We start from the raw sequence: 14,296 nt of genomic DNA, 5'->3' as shown, positions 1-14,296 counted from the left end.
CTTTCGATTGGACGCGATGCTCAATCTTGTGCGGGTCCCTCGTAGGCCTCCAGTTGAAGAGCGGGTACGAAGCGACCCGCGTTGGTAGTCCGGAAATCCGAAGACCGGTGTTTTCGTACCGGCGCGCGATGCACCCGAGAAAGTACGCCGGCTTATGATTGGCCGTAATGGCTCTCTCGACGTGGGTCCCCTATCTGAATCAGACGAGTTCTTTTTATTTTCCCGACGTGCTAAACAAAGGCAACCCCACACTTTTGCTTTGTTTTGTCTCTCTCTCTCTCTCTCTCTCCTTTTTACCTACAACAAATAAACAAAATTAGACTTTTTGGGGATTTTATCCCTCTAAATTCCTATTTTTACAGCGGTAAATTATATCGAAATTACTTATATATATGCACATATGTTGACCAGTAATTAAAGCGAGGAGTATGTCTGGGGATTGCAATGATGTGCAGGGATATAAATGGTATTTCGTGGGCTCAAGATGTAAACGAAGGCGAGCCTCAATGATGCGGCATTGATGTTGCCTTAAAAGTGATCCTGGCAAACGCCGTCCCGCTCCTATTCCCACCACGCTCCACTTCTCCCTCCGCCCCTCCTCTCAATTGGATTTAAGGGGGCTTTGAATTCCGTCGTCTTCTGCGTCTGGCTCTGTCCTGTGGGAGAGAGGAGGCGGCGGCGAGAAGGGCTGTGGTGAGTGGGATATTTGGTGGGCGGCCGATTGGGTTCGAAAGTTCGGAGAGATCAAAGCGTTGAGTCCTCCGTTCCTCTTTGGGTGTTTCTGCCTTCAGATTCAAGAGATTTGAGGTAGATCGACCGATGGTTTTGCTTTTGTGTCTTTTTTTAGGGACTATTATGTTTTGGCTTGTAAAGATTTGTCCTTTGAGCTCGCTATGATTGTTTTAATTACCAACCCTGCGAGATGGTTTGAGGTAGTTCTAGAAAAGCCATAAATTTTCGTCTCAGGAATGTAAAGGGTTTAAGCTTGGAGCTATTTATGTTGTTTCTGTTGATCTTTTTGTGGTTCTTTCTGAAATTAAAAATTTGATTTCTCATCAAATTCTTGATTTCACATTTTCCTTCAATTTTTTCCTTGTCCTGTTGCTCTACGATCGATTGATATCTTTCTTCTGCTATACTATCTTTATTGTGGACTTTGATACCTTCGACGTTCACAAAAGAGAAATTAATGAGAGGAACACAACGAAAAGAGCACAAGGGTTGGATTATATAAATAGACAATTGTGTAAGTGGGTGAACACAAAGAAGAGAGCATGAGAGGAAGAAGAGAGTTCTAGATCGCACCTCAATTCGGAATGATTAGATCGGACTGGACTATTCTCGCAAGTGACCCTATTCCTTTTTCAAGGAGTTTCAAGGAGAATTGGCCTAGTTAGAGATGGAGGGAACATTATTAGGGCATCAGGCAAGAAGATAAAGAATTGTAATCTGTTTTTTGGCCTGAAACACATGATCCAGCTATGTTTTGTTGGATTGGTTTCTTATGAAGCATATGGTTGTAGAACATGAACTTCAAGCATTCTTTTATTTGTGGTATGCAGTATGCACTATCCATTATTTATTTGTTTGGTGCTTTACCTACTTCATTTGCATATATTTTTTAGATCTTTTTTGTGAAATAGTAATTTCAATATGCATAAACCAAATTTCTGGTTTCATTTTGATTAAATACAGAATAACTTTTTTATGCTTGATTAGCACCATTTTTGAACTTGAATATGGGAAGCTTTCTTTACATACTGGTTTATTCATTTGAGTGTTTCATTTGGTTGTTGGCCACTACTGAATGAAAAATTTTAGCTGAAAGCGAGAAGTAGCACAACCATCACTGCTGCCACCACTTCTTATGAGTCACTCCTAAAGATAAATGTCCTTAGAGATACATATAATATTTTTTTTATTTCAATATTTGTCTGTCCAGTTATTTTAACTTGACGACATTCTTCTGTTTCTGGTCTTAGGAATTGTCTTCCTGCTTCCAGTTTGGATCTGTTACAACTGGAATTATCTGCTGAGTGGAACATCTGTCAAATGGAAGAACAATTTATTCTCCGTGTTCCCCCATCTGTAGCAGAACGAATTGAACGCCTTTTGAATGAGAATGCCTCCTCTTCTTTAGATGGCTCACTGGATGTATCCTTTTCAGGTAATTTTTAAGTATGATTACTTGAAAATATCCTTGTGATAAACCTGCTAGAGGCTCCATTTATCATAGATGAATTTTGGTATTCTACAACTTGGAGGAATCTTCTTGTTAAATGAAGTGCACTTGTGTGATTTCAAATTAAGAGTCATGACATGTTAATAAGGTATTGTTGATTGGGATAGGGAGGTTATTTATGCAAAAGCTGATGAACAGTAGGGCGAGGAATGTTATGATCACACTTAATTTTCAAAAGGCTCTGTCTTGTATAACTTGCTTTGACACATTAATTTTTAGAGTTTCGCAACCAGTAAAACTTATAAGCTATTGAGGACTATAATAGCTTGAGGGGATGTAACTTATTTTCTTTCAGAAGATTTTGCATGAAAGATAATAAGGTTAAGTGGAATTAACTAGACAGTGAGGCTAGAAACTGTTTCAAGGTAGAGGGGGGAAGATCATTACAAGTGAGAGTATGCTCAAGATCTATTTGATATTTAAATTATTCCATTTCTTTTCATATTGCTAGCCACATAATAGCCACTCAGCATTTCTTGTTGCCAGGTAGCATTTTATCATCAATGATTCAGTATTCCATTAGATTTGTAGTTTCGTGTTACATAATAAATTTAGCCTGGTTTCATTTTTGAGCTTTCAACACAGTTATGCACATGTTGTCTCTTTGGCAGACTGATTTCCTTGCACTATGTTCGAAGCTGCATGTTCTTGTATAATAGTGGTGCTTCAGTTCATCTCATCAGTTGTTGTTTCTTTTAGGAGTATTAGTTTTATTTTTATTTTATGTAGAGGATGGACGAAGTGGTACATTTATGATAGGCGATGAGAGGTTTCCTGCCTCCCTCTTGGATCTTCCCTGCATAGTGGAATCCTATAAAACCTACGATGATAATGTGTTGATCAAAACAGCTGATGTCGGCCAGGTAACTAGACCGTTTATTTCTTGACAAAGTTGAGGTATTAATACCACAACTTAGAGGTTGTAAACAGATGATCATGGTAAGAGACGAAGGCGATGCTGCTGTTGAAGGGGTTGAATACAAGCATGGACTTACTCCTCCAATGAGAGATGCTCGTAGACGGCGATTCCGGAGGGAACCTGATCTAAATGTAGTTGTCTTGACTGTATACTACTTTTTCCTTGTTTTCGTTCTTTCTGCTCTTTTTCTTATATCTATTCCCACATCTTTTTGCATGAACAGCCGGAGGTTGTGCAACGGGTTGAGAAAGATCTACTGAACATTATGTCTGGTGGGACAGTAGAAAATATCCTTGTCAAAGCAAACTTACCATTGGGTTTCTTTCTATTAAAAGTAGCATCAACAAATCCATTCCTAATCATCTATAAGAATCAATTCCTACGGCTTAATGTCCTTAATCATAGTCTTTAAACTGTAATGTCAATCAAGATGTTTCTAGTTTCCTTCAAATTGTTTCTTCTTTGTTGCATACTGACCTTCTCTGCATTAGAAGTTATTGTGTGTGTATTATTTCTGTGTTTGTTCCTTGACCTAGGTTTACATGTCGAAACAGTCGTGCCGGAGGCAGGCGGTCAGCGCAAAAAGAATGCTCCGGTGGCTGCTCCAAAGCCAGATGAAGTGCATGTGAAGAGTGCTGGAGGTGAACCCGAAAGAAGTGATTCTGATGATTCTTTGGAACCTGAAAGCTAGTGCATTAGAAACATGATGCATGGTTTCTGATGTTCCAAACATATTGTTACCCAAACAAGGTTTTGACATGCCAGTGCCAAAATCCTTTTTACATGAGACATGCCATTTAAGCCTTGATATGTGATGCCTCTTTGCTTACAATAATAATACCTGTGACAAATCTGGTTGAAGTCACATTCTAATCCTTTCCCTCTATATAGGTTTTCAGAAATTTTTGTTGCATAAGATGAGGAATGTTCGGTTCTTGGAGGATTAATAATTAGTGGTAATTACTAAATATGAATAATAATTGTTATTTCTTATTATAATTTTGTGGTGGCTTCAGATTGGATTGTTTTGGCTCCCGGACTCGCCCAATATGTTTCTACAAGATCTTTTGACTCACAGGAAACCATGGCGACTGTTACTACCGTTTCTTCAAAATTATTTGTTTTGATGTTTTTGTCCTGAATTTTAATTTTTTTAATAATATTAAGAAAAGTATTAAAATGTTGCATAAAAAAATCGTAATCGATAATCATCTAATTCGACGGATCCATTTATCCTATGAACCGATTAGGGAAAGAAAAAAAAATAGGATTATTGAATAAAAAATGCATTTAAAATTAGATACAGAAAGAGATATTAGAATAAAAGAAGCAGTACACAATTACGTTAGGAATAAAAGAATTGGAAGGATAAAAGCGGTATTTTAAGTAAATACTGAACTACCATTCCAACCCCACCATGCGGTCACCAACGAACGGCTGCTTAAATTACCAGCGTACCCTTTTTCCCCTACCCGAGATTTTAAAGAAACAAATGGTAAAATTGATATTATAATAAATTTGAGGGTTCTTTCCCATCAAGTTTTCTTACTTCAGCCCGTCCCCATCTCGTCTCCCCAGCATTAATTGCGACGCTCGATCGGAAGAGAAGACGAAATACTTTGAGCCGAAGCAACAAAAATTAGGGTTCCCGAGGTGCGATTCTACTTCATCTGCTTGGGGTTTGTGGTAGATCTCTTCGGTTCTTCCGATCCGACACGCGTTTTTTTTTTATTTTTTATTTTTTATGGTTTTCGAGAATCCGTCTTCTAATTTCAAGTTCTTGTTTCCCGAAGAGTTTGGAGTTCTTGCGAGATCGTGGTCATCGCTGTGCGATTCGTTATGTTTTCTTCCAGTTTGCGGTTTTTCTATGATGGATCACGACTTTCTGTGATGGCTTCTGATATAAAATACAAATTTAGGCTGATCAATGTACTCCGAGGCAATTTTAGTTCTTGTTTGATCGGGTTGAATTCTTCTCCGGCTGATCTCTGATTCATTTGAATCTATGCGTGGAATTTCTTGATTTGCTGATTTGATCGAGCCCATACTTATGATTTTTACCAGTTGTAAAGGGCTTTGAGGAAATCGCTGGTGTAGGTTATATTGGGATTTTGCTTTGGAGCCATGAGCAAGCAGCCGCTGATATATAGTTTTGTGGCCAAAGGCGCTGTGGTGCTTGCCGAGCACACTACATTTTCTGGGAATTTCAGTACTATTGCTGTCCAGTGCTTGCAGAAGTTGCCTCGAAATAGCAACAAATTTACTTACTCATGCGATGGTCATACATTCAACTTTCTGCTTGATAAAGAGTTTGGTATGGTTATTGATCTGGTGAATTTGTTTTCATGTATGTTCCATGGCATTTTCTAATTTTTCGGATTGACTTCTTTCCTTGTAGTGTTCCTTGTGGTAGCCGATGAAGCTGTTGGGAGGAGTGTACCATTTGTGTTTCTGGAGCGAGTCAAGGAAGATTTCATGCAGCGTTATGGAGCAATCATTGATGGTGGAGGTCCTCACCCACTTGCTGATGAGGATGAGGATGATGATCTTTTTGAAGATAGGTTCAGCATTGCTTACAATCTTGATCGTGAATTTGGGTATGTGAAGAATTTCGCACCTGATATTTTAAAGGACTTCAAATGGCTTGTAACCGATTGCTTATTTGTTTGAGCAGCCCCAGGCTCAAGGAGCACATGCAGTATTGCATAAATCATCCAGAAGAAATGAGCAAGCTCTCCAAGTTGAGAGCTCAAATTACTGAGGTCAAAGGAATAATGATGGACAATATTGAGAAGGTATGTGGATTGATATTCATTCTAGCAGCAAATCCTCAGATGCATTGTTGTGCCTACGCTAATTGCCTTTGTTTAGGTAGTGAACATTCTTGTCTTTTTGTTATGCTAAAAAGGGCACTATATGTGATACCAGTCTATCTTAACACTCTGTGATTATGTGAAAATGGCATGATCTGCTAATTTGTGTCAAAACTTCCCATCATTTTGTTATCCTTATGAATTAGGAACTATTGAAGGTACCATATCCATGACAATTTTGGGACATCACAGGTATCTGATGTGGAATTTTTTAGGGTTAGCTAGCTAGAGCTTGAGTGGAGGTAAGAATCTGTTGAATTAGGCATCTGGGAGCATGTTTAGTTAGTACTGGTGTGAGGGACACTCACCATCTTATTACCAGCCCTGTGTTAATTTAGTGTTTCCATCAGTTCGAACTAAAATGTGTTACCTTTATCCCCTTGGTTGTGTAATATGCTCCAAACAGAGCAGGAGGACGTTACCGGAAGCTTCATCATGACATCACCTGTCAAAATTTTGGCTTTACCAGGTTATTCTCCTTATCTTATGAAGATTTAGTTGTCTGCAACAAGTATCTCACTAGCAAGCTTTTGTTTGCCTGCAAGTGGTCACTTGAAACATGTGTGTGTGCAATTAAACCCACCATTCAGCAAGTGGACGTCTGATCTAAGATATTTCATGTCGCACTTGCAAGCTGCGTTGCAAGTCAATATTGGATTTGGATAGTCCTTCCCCCACCCCAACCCCACAAAACCCCCTGCACCACCCCCCAACCACCCCACCCCCCCATGTCTCACGTGTTGCCTCCTCACACATTGTCGTCATCTCTTCCTCTTCCTCCCTATTTACAGGATTTAGGATTAAAATTATGATTTTTTTTTTCATTGACTGGTGCTTTCGTAGCTTTACAGGTTTAAGATCGGTTGTAGAATTTAGAAAAGGGACCAATCCGGATTAGGCAAATCGAAATTTAAGATTTTCAATATTCTTTTTATTTTTATGAAAGTAAACCAAAATGATATTTGTCAGGAACCTGTCGTACCACCAGCAGAATTACAAGGGCTTGAAAAATCAAGGTTTTGCAATTACCCAGAGCAGATTCAGATCAGATTATCCCAAAATACAATGTTTCCAATACCATTCTTCTATACAATTATTTGCTGATAGTTGATCTATATATGTCATTTGATGCATTCTTCATATCAAACTGCATAATTATTCTTTCATGCTTTTGCTGACTGACAAGATAAAAGAAACTCCTTATCCCTTGTGTCTCATATCAAGGAGGTTATGCAACAATTTTCTTTTATGGAATTTCTCTGTGGAATTTTAATCCAGACATTGAAAGCTTGCATAAAATCAGACCCAGACCTTTTGGTTTATTGAAACAACACCTGACACTGATCCACATTTGGCTAGTGTCACAATACAAGAATACAAGGCTACGAAGTACACCCAGAAAATTTTTGTTAACGTAAGGAAACCATGAGAAACATAATGACTTTGTTAGGCTTTTCAAAACTAGTTGAGAAGGGATTTCAGATATAAAAAGAGCACGCTAGTGCATGAGGCTCCTACCATTGCAGGAGTATGGGTATGGTCAATGCATACAACTTTATGTACAAGCAAATGGCATGATATCTTAAATGCTTAATAATAATTTCGGGGCCTATTAGTTTATGCAAATGAATAGTTAATGCACATTTTGAGTACGATCCATCTTGGTGAAGATTGTTATATCCTTGAAGACCTTGATGAATCATGGCTTTATTATCTAGGAGACTCAGTTTTGTTAAAGTTGACAAAGTAATTTTATGCTTAACAATGGTGCATGCATAGCCAATGAAGAACTTTTATATATTGCATTTTAAGAATTAAGTCAGTGCTTGTAGGTAAAGTAAGTTGTTGGTGACATACCTGAAGCTATTTTTTCAATATTATCTGTTCATATTTCCTTGTAAACTAGAAATCCGTCTTCCACAAGTTATGAGCAACCTAAAGTCCCCTATTCTTCCTGCTATGCCGCTAATCAGGATTTATTTATCCTCCTCTATTTGATCAAGCTGTCATAGATGTTCACTGAAAATATTTTACTTTACCTTAGCTTGGAGGATTTAATAGTGGCTCCCTCTATACCTGCTAGCTAGAGTATACCATAAAATCATTTGTGAAGTCAAATTTATTCATCATAAGGTAATGTTTTGTTTTCCAGATGAAAGGGTCTAATGGAAAAGATAGCTTCATAAATTAACTAAACAAATCATTGTAGTTATTTTTAAGTGGTAAACATTTTGTATTAAAAAAAAACCATTTTATACAAATGCTTAGTTGTCTATTCTGTGTTAAACACTTTTAGTTGCTTGTAAAGCTTGACATAGAATGCCTTCCCATGAAATTTATTATCTGAACTCGGGTACACATTCCAACTTATTGTCTCAGCAGTGCCACAATCATGATGGGGCAGTGTGGGTCCACTGAATCTGATCACAGCAAATTATCCAATTTTACAAAACTGAATTTGTTTCATTAGTATTATCAAGTTTTGGGATTTTGTAAGGAGACTGCCTATCTCTAGTATGCCAATGCCCAATGTGATTTTTGTTTCAATTGTTTCTTGGTTTATTGACAAGCCATTAAAAACATCATTGCTGTTCTAATTGTTTGAAGAATCCTCTATGAAATGTTTGTAAGTGGATGGAATCTGAAAGAATATAATTTACAGAATGTTAACTAACCTGCAAAGATATAAAATGAAGCTCTTTGTTCATGTAATTTAAAGGGTTTGCCTGTTCTTATCCCCTCATTTTGTGTGTAGTAGGTAGCAATGTGTTGGACTCCCACTTCAGTGCTTCTTCACAGTCAATCATGTTTTCCATTCTCTTTCTATGGTTCAGAATATCTCTAGACTAAATGCAAATTTGACCTGAAAACAAGCTATTGCAATTCTTCCATCTTCTGGCTATATCCATATAAATGATAGTGATGATAATCGATGTATTGTATAGTTTTATTTTTTTTTCTAATGTTCCTATGTGTAACGAAAGTGAAAACTAAATAAATTGCAATGTTGTATAGGTTCTTGATCGTGGAGAGAAAATTGAACTCTTGGTGGACAAGACTGAAAGTTTGCAGTTTCAGGTACTTTTTTGTTTGGAAAGAACAATAGAAAATTTGACAGTGCTGTATTTTTCTGGAAATGATGAGCCAAAAGTCTCTTTTTTGTTTTATTTATTTATTTATGTTTCAGGCGGACAGCTTCCAGAGGCAGGGCAGGCAACTCCGGAGGAAGATGTGGCTGCAGAATATCAGATTCAAACTGATCGTGGCTGGCACTCTCATTGCACTCATACTCATCATTTGGTTGAGAGCCTGCGGAGGTTTTAAGTGCTAATGGGTATGACTGATCGTTTGGTTGGTGGCTTGCAAACGTGAATATGATCCATCCATCGTCTGTTGGATACAGCGAATGCTGCTACTATGTGCATGTGATGTCCATTAATTAGCTTTGTTGATATGTTGGCTACCTACACTACACTACACTACACTACACAGATATAATACTGAAACTTGGATTCATTGTGCACTTAACACAGTGAAGAGGCAGTACTCTCTTTTTAAGTAATTTCGTCTACGTTGTCCGTTCAACAACGCTGTAGTGTGATGCTATATAAGTTAAGGTGTGGTCGGCCATTCAGTTACTGCTGCCGAGCGCTCTCGATATGATTGAGTTCTTTTGGCTAATTAATTAATTAATCACTAGGGGACTCTGGCACACTGTTGATTTCTGCAATAACCGAGTATTTGCGGAGCTGCACATTTGTTTGTTTTACGTTTTAAGTTTGCATGTAGCCAAAGAATGATGGACGACTTGTTTGTTTTACGTTATAAGTTCGCATGTAGCCAAAGAATGATGGATGATTTGTTTGTTTTATGTGTTAAGTTTGCATGAAGAAGCCAAGAACGATGAACAAAAAATAGTAGATGTGGAAGCGCCCATAACACAACTTGCTGATGCAGATATCGAGCCCCAGCTTCAGATGTGACCCTGTCTAGCACACTGTATGGTCCTGAATTGCTCTTCGTGCCACGGTGGAGGGATTCACATCCGTCGTAATAATAAATTCATACTAGCAACGAAAAAACGCATCTTATACGACGACAGGAAACATGTATAACAAGAATCCCTGTTGCTAATGTTCACAAAATTATGACAAGTATACGATATAACTTAGTCCATCACAACCAACAAAAACTTGAACATGTAGTCTATTGCCAATGGAGAAATAAGATGACACCTAACACATCCAGGCTCAGCAGCAACGTTGTTCTATCCATCCACAATTTACTTAATCTTCTTCTTAGGCCTCAGCTGCAAAAATAACAAGAATTCCATCAAAAACCAATATATATATTTTTTAATATATATGCACTACTCATGGACACCTATGATAACAAATAATGGCATGATTCCATGTTAACAATCTATGAAAGATGGATGTGGGATGTGTCCAAAATGACGACACAGATATCTCGACATACCCAATATATTAAAAAAAAAAGACAACAACACTCGCTAAAAATATAATTCTCTCAAAAAATCCATAATAATTATTCACAAAAAACATATTACTTTAAGAAAACATCTGACCAAATCCAAGAAGCATCCCAAAAATAACATATTTGACTTGTATTTGATATGAACATGACAAACAAATTGAATTACCTTAACTCATAAATGATGGCTAAGTTGGCTGATTTTAACCAGAAATTACAACAAGATAATAGAAGCTCACCTCCCAAAGATGGATGATAGTTAAAAGATTGCACGAGTCTTTTAACAAGAATACTAAAATACACTTGTAGATATAATAACCCACCTGATTGCTATGACCACACTTCTTCTTGCGGCAATTAACAGCCCTCGGATGCAATCTTGCATAGCATCTGCAAATAGAAAAAGTACTCTGTAAAATTCAGCGCATGCAAACTGTGGGATATGAAAGTATATTCAACTAGTAAATAGTATCATGTTGGACGGGGAACAAAACCGTTGCAACTCCAAATCCATATTTGATATACAAACATGATCTACAAAATAGTTATAGCGGATTGACAAATACTAAGTAAAATGAAGAATAAGCTTCTTAATAAACATGCTCTGAGATAACAAAACTGAGATCTGGTTCATTGACATCCAGAACCATACTTATAACAAAGGATAAAACAAAGGACTACAACTGCAGCCAGGTAAATAATACATCAAATTAATGAATCACAAAAAAGAAAACAAGACTAATCCAAGCAAAACTGATTAAAAAGAGCAAAGCCACAAAACATAAATATGTCACAAATAAAGAGTTGGAATCTTCAAGTTAATGATCAGGAAATAAAAAAAGCAAAGTTCAAAGAAGTTGCAACCTCAAAATAAGCTGCACTTTGATATCTTAATTGACAAAAGGCATATATTTTGATGTTAATTGGCAGGTCAGAATTCTAATATGCCTCAATAGTTGAGCACATGAGAAAACTTCCATTCGTACATCTAATTGATTCATCACGCCTGCCATATTAAGCTTCATACAATGCGCTAGTAAAGGTAAAAATAACTCTGCCTATAAAAATAGTTAGTTGCCAGTTAAATAAATAACAACAATAACTGTGTCTAAAAGAGAAAGGAAATCAGTTTCCCAGCAATGTTGAACAAAAAAGAAACACTGAAGCCAGAACAGCAACATGAATTTAAGATTAAAAAAAGTTGCAACCTTGAAATAACCAGTAGTTTTATACCTTAATTAAAAAAAACTTTGATATTATTTGGCAGGTCAGAATTCTAATATGCCTCAAAAGTTGAGCACATGAGAAAACTTCTATTCGCACATCTAATTGATTCATCATGCCTGCCATATTAAGCTTCATACAAAGCACTAGTAAAGGTAAAAATAACTCAGCCTATAAAAATAGTTAGTTGCCAGTTAAATAAAAAACAACAATAACCGTCTAAAAGAGAAGGGAAATCGGTTTCACAGCAAAGTTAAACAAAAATGAAACACTGAATCCAGAACAACATGAATTTAAGATAAAAAAAAAGTTGCAACCACGAAATAAGCAGTAGTTTTATACCTTAATTAAAAAGATACTTTGATATTATTTGGCAGATCAGAATTCTAATATGCCTCAAAAGGTGAGCACATGAGAAAACTTCTATTCGCACATCTAATTGATTCATCATGCCTGCCATATTAAGCTTCATACAAAGCACTAGTAAAGGTAAAAATAACTCAGCCTATAAAAATAGTTAGTTGCCAGTTAAATAAAAAACAACAATAACCGTCTAAAAGAGAAGGGAAATCGGTTTCACAGCAAAGTTAAACAAAAATGAAACACTGAATCCAGAACAACATGAATTTAAGATTAAAAAAAAAAGTTGCAACCACGAAATAAGCAGTAGTTTTATACCTTAATTAAAAAGATACTTTGATATTATTTGGCAGGTCAGAATTTTAATATGCCTCAAAAGGTGAGCACATGAGAAAACTTCTATTCGCACATCTAATTGATTCATCATGCCTACCATATTAAGCTTCATACAAAGCACTAGTAAAGGGAGATAGCGAGCATGAGCATATAATAATTGTTAGTTTCCAGTTAGAAAAAAAGCACAATAACTCTGTCTAAAAGGGAAGGGAAATCAGAAAAATGAAGCATTCCAAACCACAAACAAGTTGGAAGAAACGAGTTACACCATCCAGACATCCAATTCTAATAAGAATTCTCTTTGTAAAAGAAATGTGGTAATCATAATAGATATTGGTAATCATATGAACATTGAAACTAAGGAAAGACACAAATGCTCGTAACTATAAAAATAGACATGAGGAACCAGGGTATTGACACTGCAACCATAATCTTACGACATAGTATGATCACAAAAACCATGGAACCCAAGTCCAATTGATCTTGAAATACATCTTGCTTGCAAGATAAAATAAAGGATTGTTTATCTAACACCCAAGTCCAGTAAAGCTTTATAAATTTGTTTATCCAACAACATCAAGGAGTAAAAGAGGATAGTTAGTAACACTAGCATCAAAAATAAGAAAGGAACTAACTATGTCATTGTTATTCGAAACAAAAAATGCTTTGCATTTGTGTGCTTCTTAAAGCTAAATGGAATTTAAAAAATCATTTGCAAGAGTATGGGTGTTTGTACACTCTGGATAATCACCACAAGTATCACCCAATCACCAATACCTTAAAAGCACATCACCCTTTGGAATATTCCAAATCTTATGCTAAAATAACTTCATGTTATGTTTCACCCATGACGATCTCGGCAGTAGAGCCAATGCAAGGTGAACAAAATCCGTCCAAAAGATACTAGATTGTACGTGTTTCACATAACTTGTTTGCTTATGAGAAGCACATGACAGAGAATGATAATCCAAATGAAAGTCAATAAAGCACAAATAGATTACGGATGACAGTTTAAAGAGAGATTAAAAGAGGAAGATGAACATACTTTCTGCAAATCATCTTTTCCTGGTTGTATTTCCTGGCTAAAGCCATAAGCGAGGGCTCGATAATCCCACCCCTCAGCCTCAGCACCAGATGCAGCGTCGACTCTGTTACAACACCACAAGAATCGAAAATGCGATCAAATTTCAAGATTACAATCCCAAAGGAACCACAAATTGTAGAATCTCGTAACAAATCAAAACAAAATGGAGAAAAGAACGGTTGGTGCACTCAGGGACCTTTCTGGATGTTATAGTCAGCGAGGGTTCTTCCATCCTCGAGCTGCTTCCCCGCAAAGATCAGCCGCTGCTGGTCCGGCGGAATCCCTAATGATCATACAATAAAACGACAGCGACGCTCCATAAGTAATGAGAAATAGAGATCAATCCAACCGACTTAAAGAAGTGGAGATCGATCGATCGAAAGCCGACAGTACCTTCCTTGTCCTGGATCTTGGCCTTGACATTGTCGATGGTGTCGCTGCTCTCGACCTCGAGGGTTATGGTCTTCCCCGTTAGGGTTTTCACAAAGATCTGCATCTTGGCCGACCTCCCTCGCGCCGCGTGTTAGGAGAAGCACCTCTTCGCACGAGCGCCTTTTATAGGACTCCTCGGCTGCTAGGGTTATCATCATGCAGCATAATTACGAAATTGCCTTTATTGGGCTGCATTGAGATCTAATCGAGGCCCAGCCCAATCCCTAGGCCCATTTCCGCCATCATCATCCTTTTCTATTCCATTTCTTCTTCTCTGGAAAATATCTTTAAAAGCTTTTGATAATTAAATGGACTTCAATCTTTCTTGTGTA

The 14,296-nt window shown here is 37.1% G+C and overlaps 3 protein-coding genes and 4 non-coding genes across 11 annotated transcripts; 2 read left to right on the top strand and 5 right to left on the bottom strand.

Moving 5' to 3' along the window:
• Positions 1–527: 527 nt before the first annotated feature.
• LOC103995657 (transcription initiation factor TFIID subunit 7) lies at positions 528–4,034 on the top strand. Of its 3 annotated transcripts, none has more exons than XM_065123114.1 (6): positions 528–807; positions 1,983–2,167; positions 2,972–3,105; positions 3,173–3,292; positions 3,385–3,433; positions 3,716–4,034. In XM_065123114.1, exons 2-6 carry the CDS (start codon positions 2,053–2,055, stop codon positions 3,850–3,852), a joined length of 555 nt encoding a protein of 184 aa, XP_064979186.1. In that variant the 5' UTR covers positions 528–807; positions 1,983–2,052; the 3' UTR covers positions 3,853–4,034. The 3 variants fall into 3 exon arrangements, with proteins under 3 accessions (XP_064979186.1, XP_064979185.1, XP_064979184.1); XM_065123113.1 differs by having other exon boundaries at positions 3,698–4,034; XM_065123112.1 differs by having other exon boundaries at positions 529–807; positions 3,385–3,450; positions 3,706–4,034.
• Positions 4,035–4,700: 666 nt separating this feature from the next.
• LOC103995658 (vesicle-associated membrane protein 727) lies at positions 4,701–9,672 on the top strand. 3 transcript variants are annotated; one of them, XM_009416302.3, is made up of 6 exons: positions 4,701–4,814; positions 5,259–5,475; positions 5,560–5,758; positions 5,836–5,956; positions 9,050–9,112; positions 9,222–9,672. In XM_009416302.3, exons 2-6 carry the CDS (start codon positions 5,286–5,288, stop codon positions 9,363–9,365), a joined length of 717 nt encoding a protein of 238 aa, XP_009414577.2. In that variant the 5' UTR covers positions 4,701–4,814; positions 5,259–5,285; the 3' UTR covers positions 9,366–9,672. The 3 variants fall into 3 exon arrangements, with proteins under 3 accessions (XP_009414577.2, XP_009414578.2, XP_018686535.2); XM_009416303.3 differs by having other exon boundaries at positions 4,715–4,814; positions 5,226–5,475; XM_018830990.2 differs by having other exon boundaries at positions 4,734–4,847.
• Positions 9,673–10,099: 427 nt separating this feature from the next.
• On the bottom strand, positions 10,100–14,135 carry LOC135620278 (ubiquitin-ribosomal protein eL40 fusion protein). The gene is made up of 5 exons (XM_065123109.1): positions 13,926–14,135; positions 13,729–13,815; positions 13,494–13,596; positions 10,852–10,918; positions 10,100–10,343 (listed from the first exon to the last, which is right to left on the bottom strand). Exons 1-5 carry the CDS (start codon positions 14,026–14,028, stop codon positions 10,317–10,319), a joined length of 387 nt encoding a protein of 128 aa, XP_064979181.1. The 5' UTR covers positions 14,029–14,135; the 3' UTR covers positions 10,100–10,316.
• LOC135621363 (small nucleolar RNA Z266) lies at positions 11,450–11,544 on the bottom strand. Its single transcript, XR_010490526.1, has one exon. It is a non-coding gene; the product is annotated as a small nucleolar RNA Z266 (small nucleolar RNA).
• On the bottom strand, positions 11,787–11,880 carry LOC135621360 (small nucleolar RNA Z266). Its single transcript, XR_010490523.1, has one exon. It is a non-coding gene; the product is annotated as a small nucleolar RNA Z266 (small nucleolar RNA).
• On the bottom strand, positions 12,121–12,214 carry LOC135621362 (small nucleolar RNA Z266). Its single transcript, XR_010490525.1, has one exon. It is a non-coding gene; the product is annotated as a small nucleolar RNA Z266 (small nucleolar RNA).
• Positions 12,457–12,550, bottom strand: LOC135621361 (small nucleolar RNA Z266). Its single transcript, XR_010490524.1, has one exon. It is a non-coding gene; the product is annotated as a small nucleolar RNA Z266 (small nucleolar RNA).
• Positions 14,136–14,296: the final 161 nt, after the last annotated feature.

The sequence above is a fragment of the Musa acuminata genome, chromosome BXJ2-8 (assembly GCF_036884655.1).
Source record: "Musa acuminata AAA Group cultivar baxijiao chromosome BXJ2-8, Cavendish_Baxijiao_AAA, whole genome shotgun sequence".
Taxonomy (NCBI): Eukaryota; Viridiplantae; Streptophyta; class Magnoliopsida; order Zingiberales; family Musaceae; genus Musa; species Musa acuminata.
Note: the sequence above shows the minus strand (reverse complement) of the source record. Positions and strands in the feature narration are given on the sequence as shown.

Excerpts from the sequence above, each read along its gene's own strand:
- LOC103995657 (XM_065123112.1), top strand. The coding sequence starts at position 2,053 with ATGGAAGAACAATTTATTCTCCGTGTTCCCCCATCTGTAGCAGAACGA. Across the intron at positions 3,106-3,172 it reads AAACAGCTGATGTCGGCCAG|ATGATCATGGTAAGAGACGA; the intron begins GTAACTAGACCG and ends GGTTGTAAACAG. Across the intron at positions 3,451-3,705 it reads CTGGTGGGACAGTAGAAAAT|GTCGAAACAGTCGTGCCGGA; the intron begins ATCCTTGTCAAA and ends CTAGGTTTACAT.
- LOC103995658 (XM_009416302.3), top strand. The coding sequence starts at position 5,286 with ATGAGCAAGCAGCCGCTGATATATAGTTTTGTGGCCAAAGGCGCTGTG. Across the intron at positions 5,759-5,835 it reads AATCTTGATCGTGAATTTGG|CCCCAGGCTCAAGGAGCACA; the intron begins GTATGTGAAGAA and ends TTGTTTGAGCAG. Across the intron at positions 9,113-9,221 it reads CTGAAAGTTTGCAGTTTCAG|GCGGACAGCTTCCAGAGGCA; the intron begins GTACTTTTTTGT and ends TTTATGTTTCAG.
- LOC135620278 (XM_065123109.1), bottom strand. The coding sequence starts at position 14,028 with ATGCAGATCTTTGTGAAAACCCTAACGGGGAAGACCATAACCCTCGAG. Across the intron at positions 13,597-13,728 it reads TGACTATAACATCCAGAAAG|AGTCGACGCTGCATCTGGTG; the intron begins GTCCCTGAGTGC and ends GTGTTGTAACAG. Across the intron at positions 10,344-10,851 it reads AGTGTGGTCATAGCAATCAG|CTGAGGCCTAAGAAGAAGAT; the intron begins GTGGGTTATTAT and ends TTATTTTTGCAG.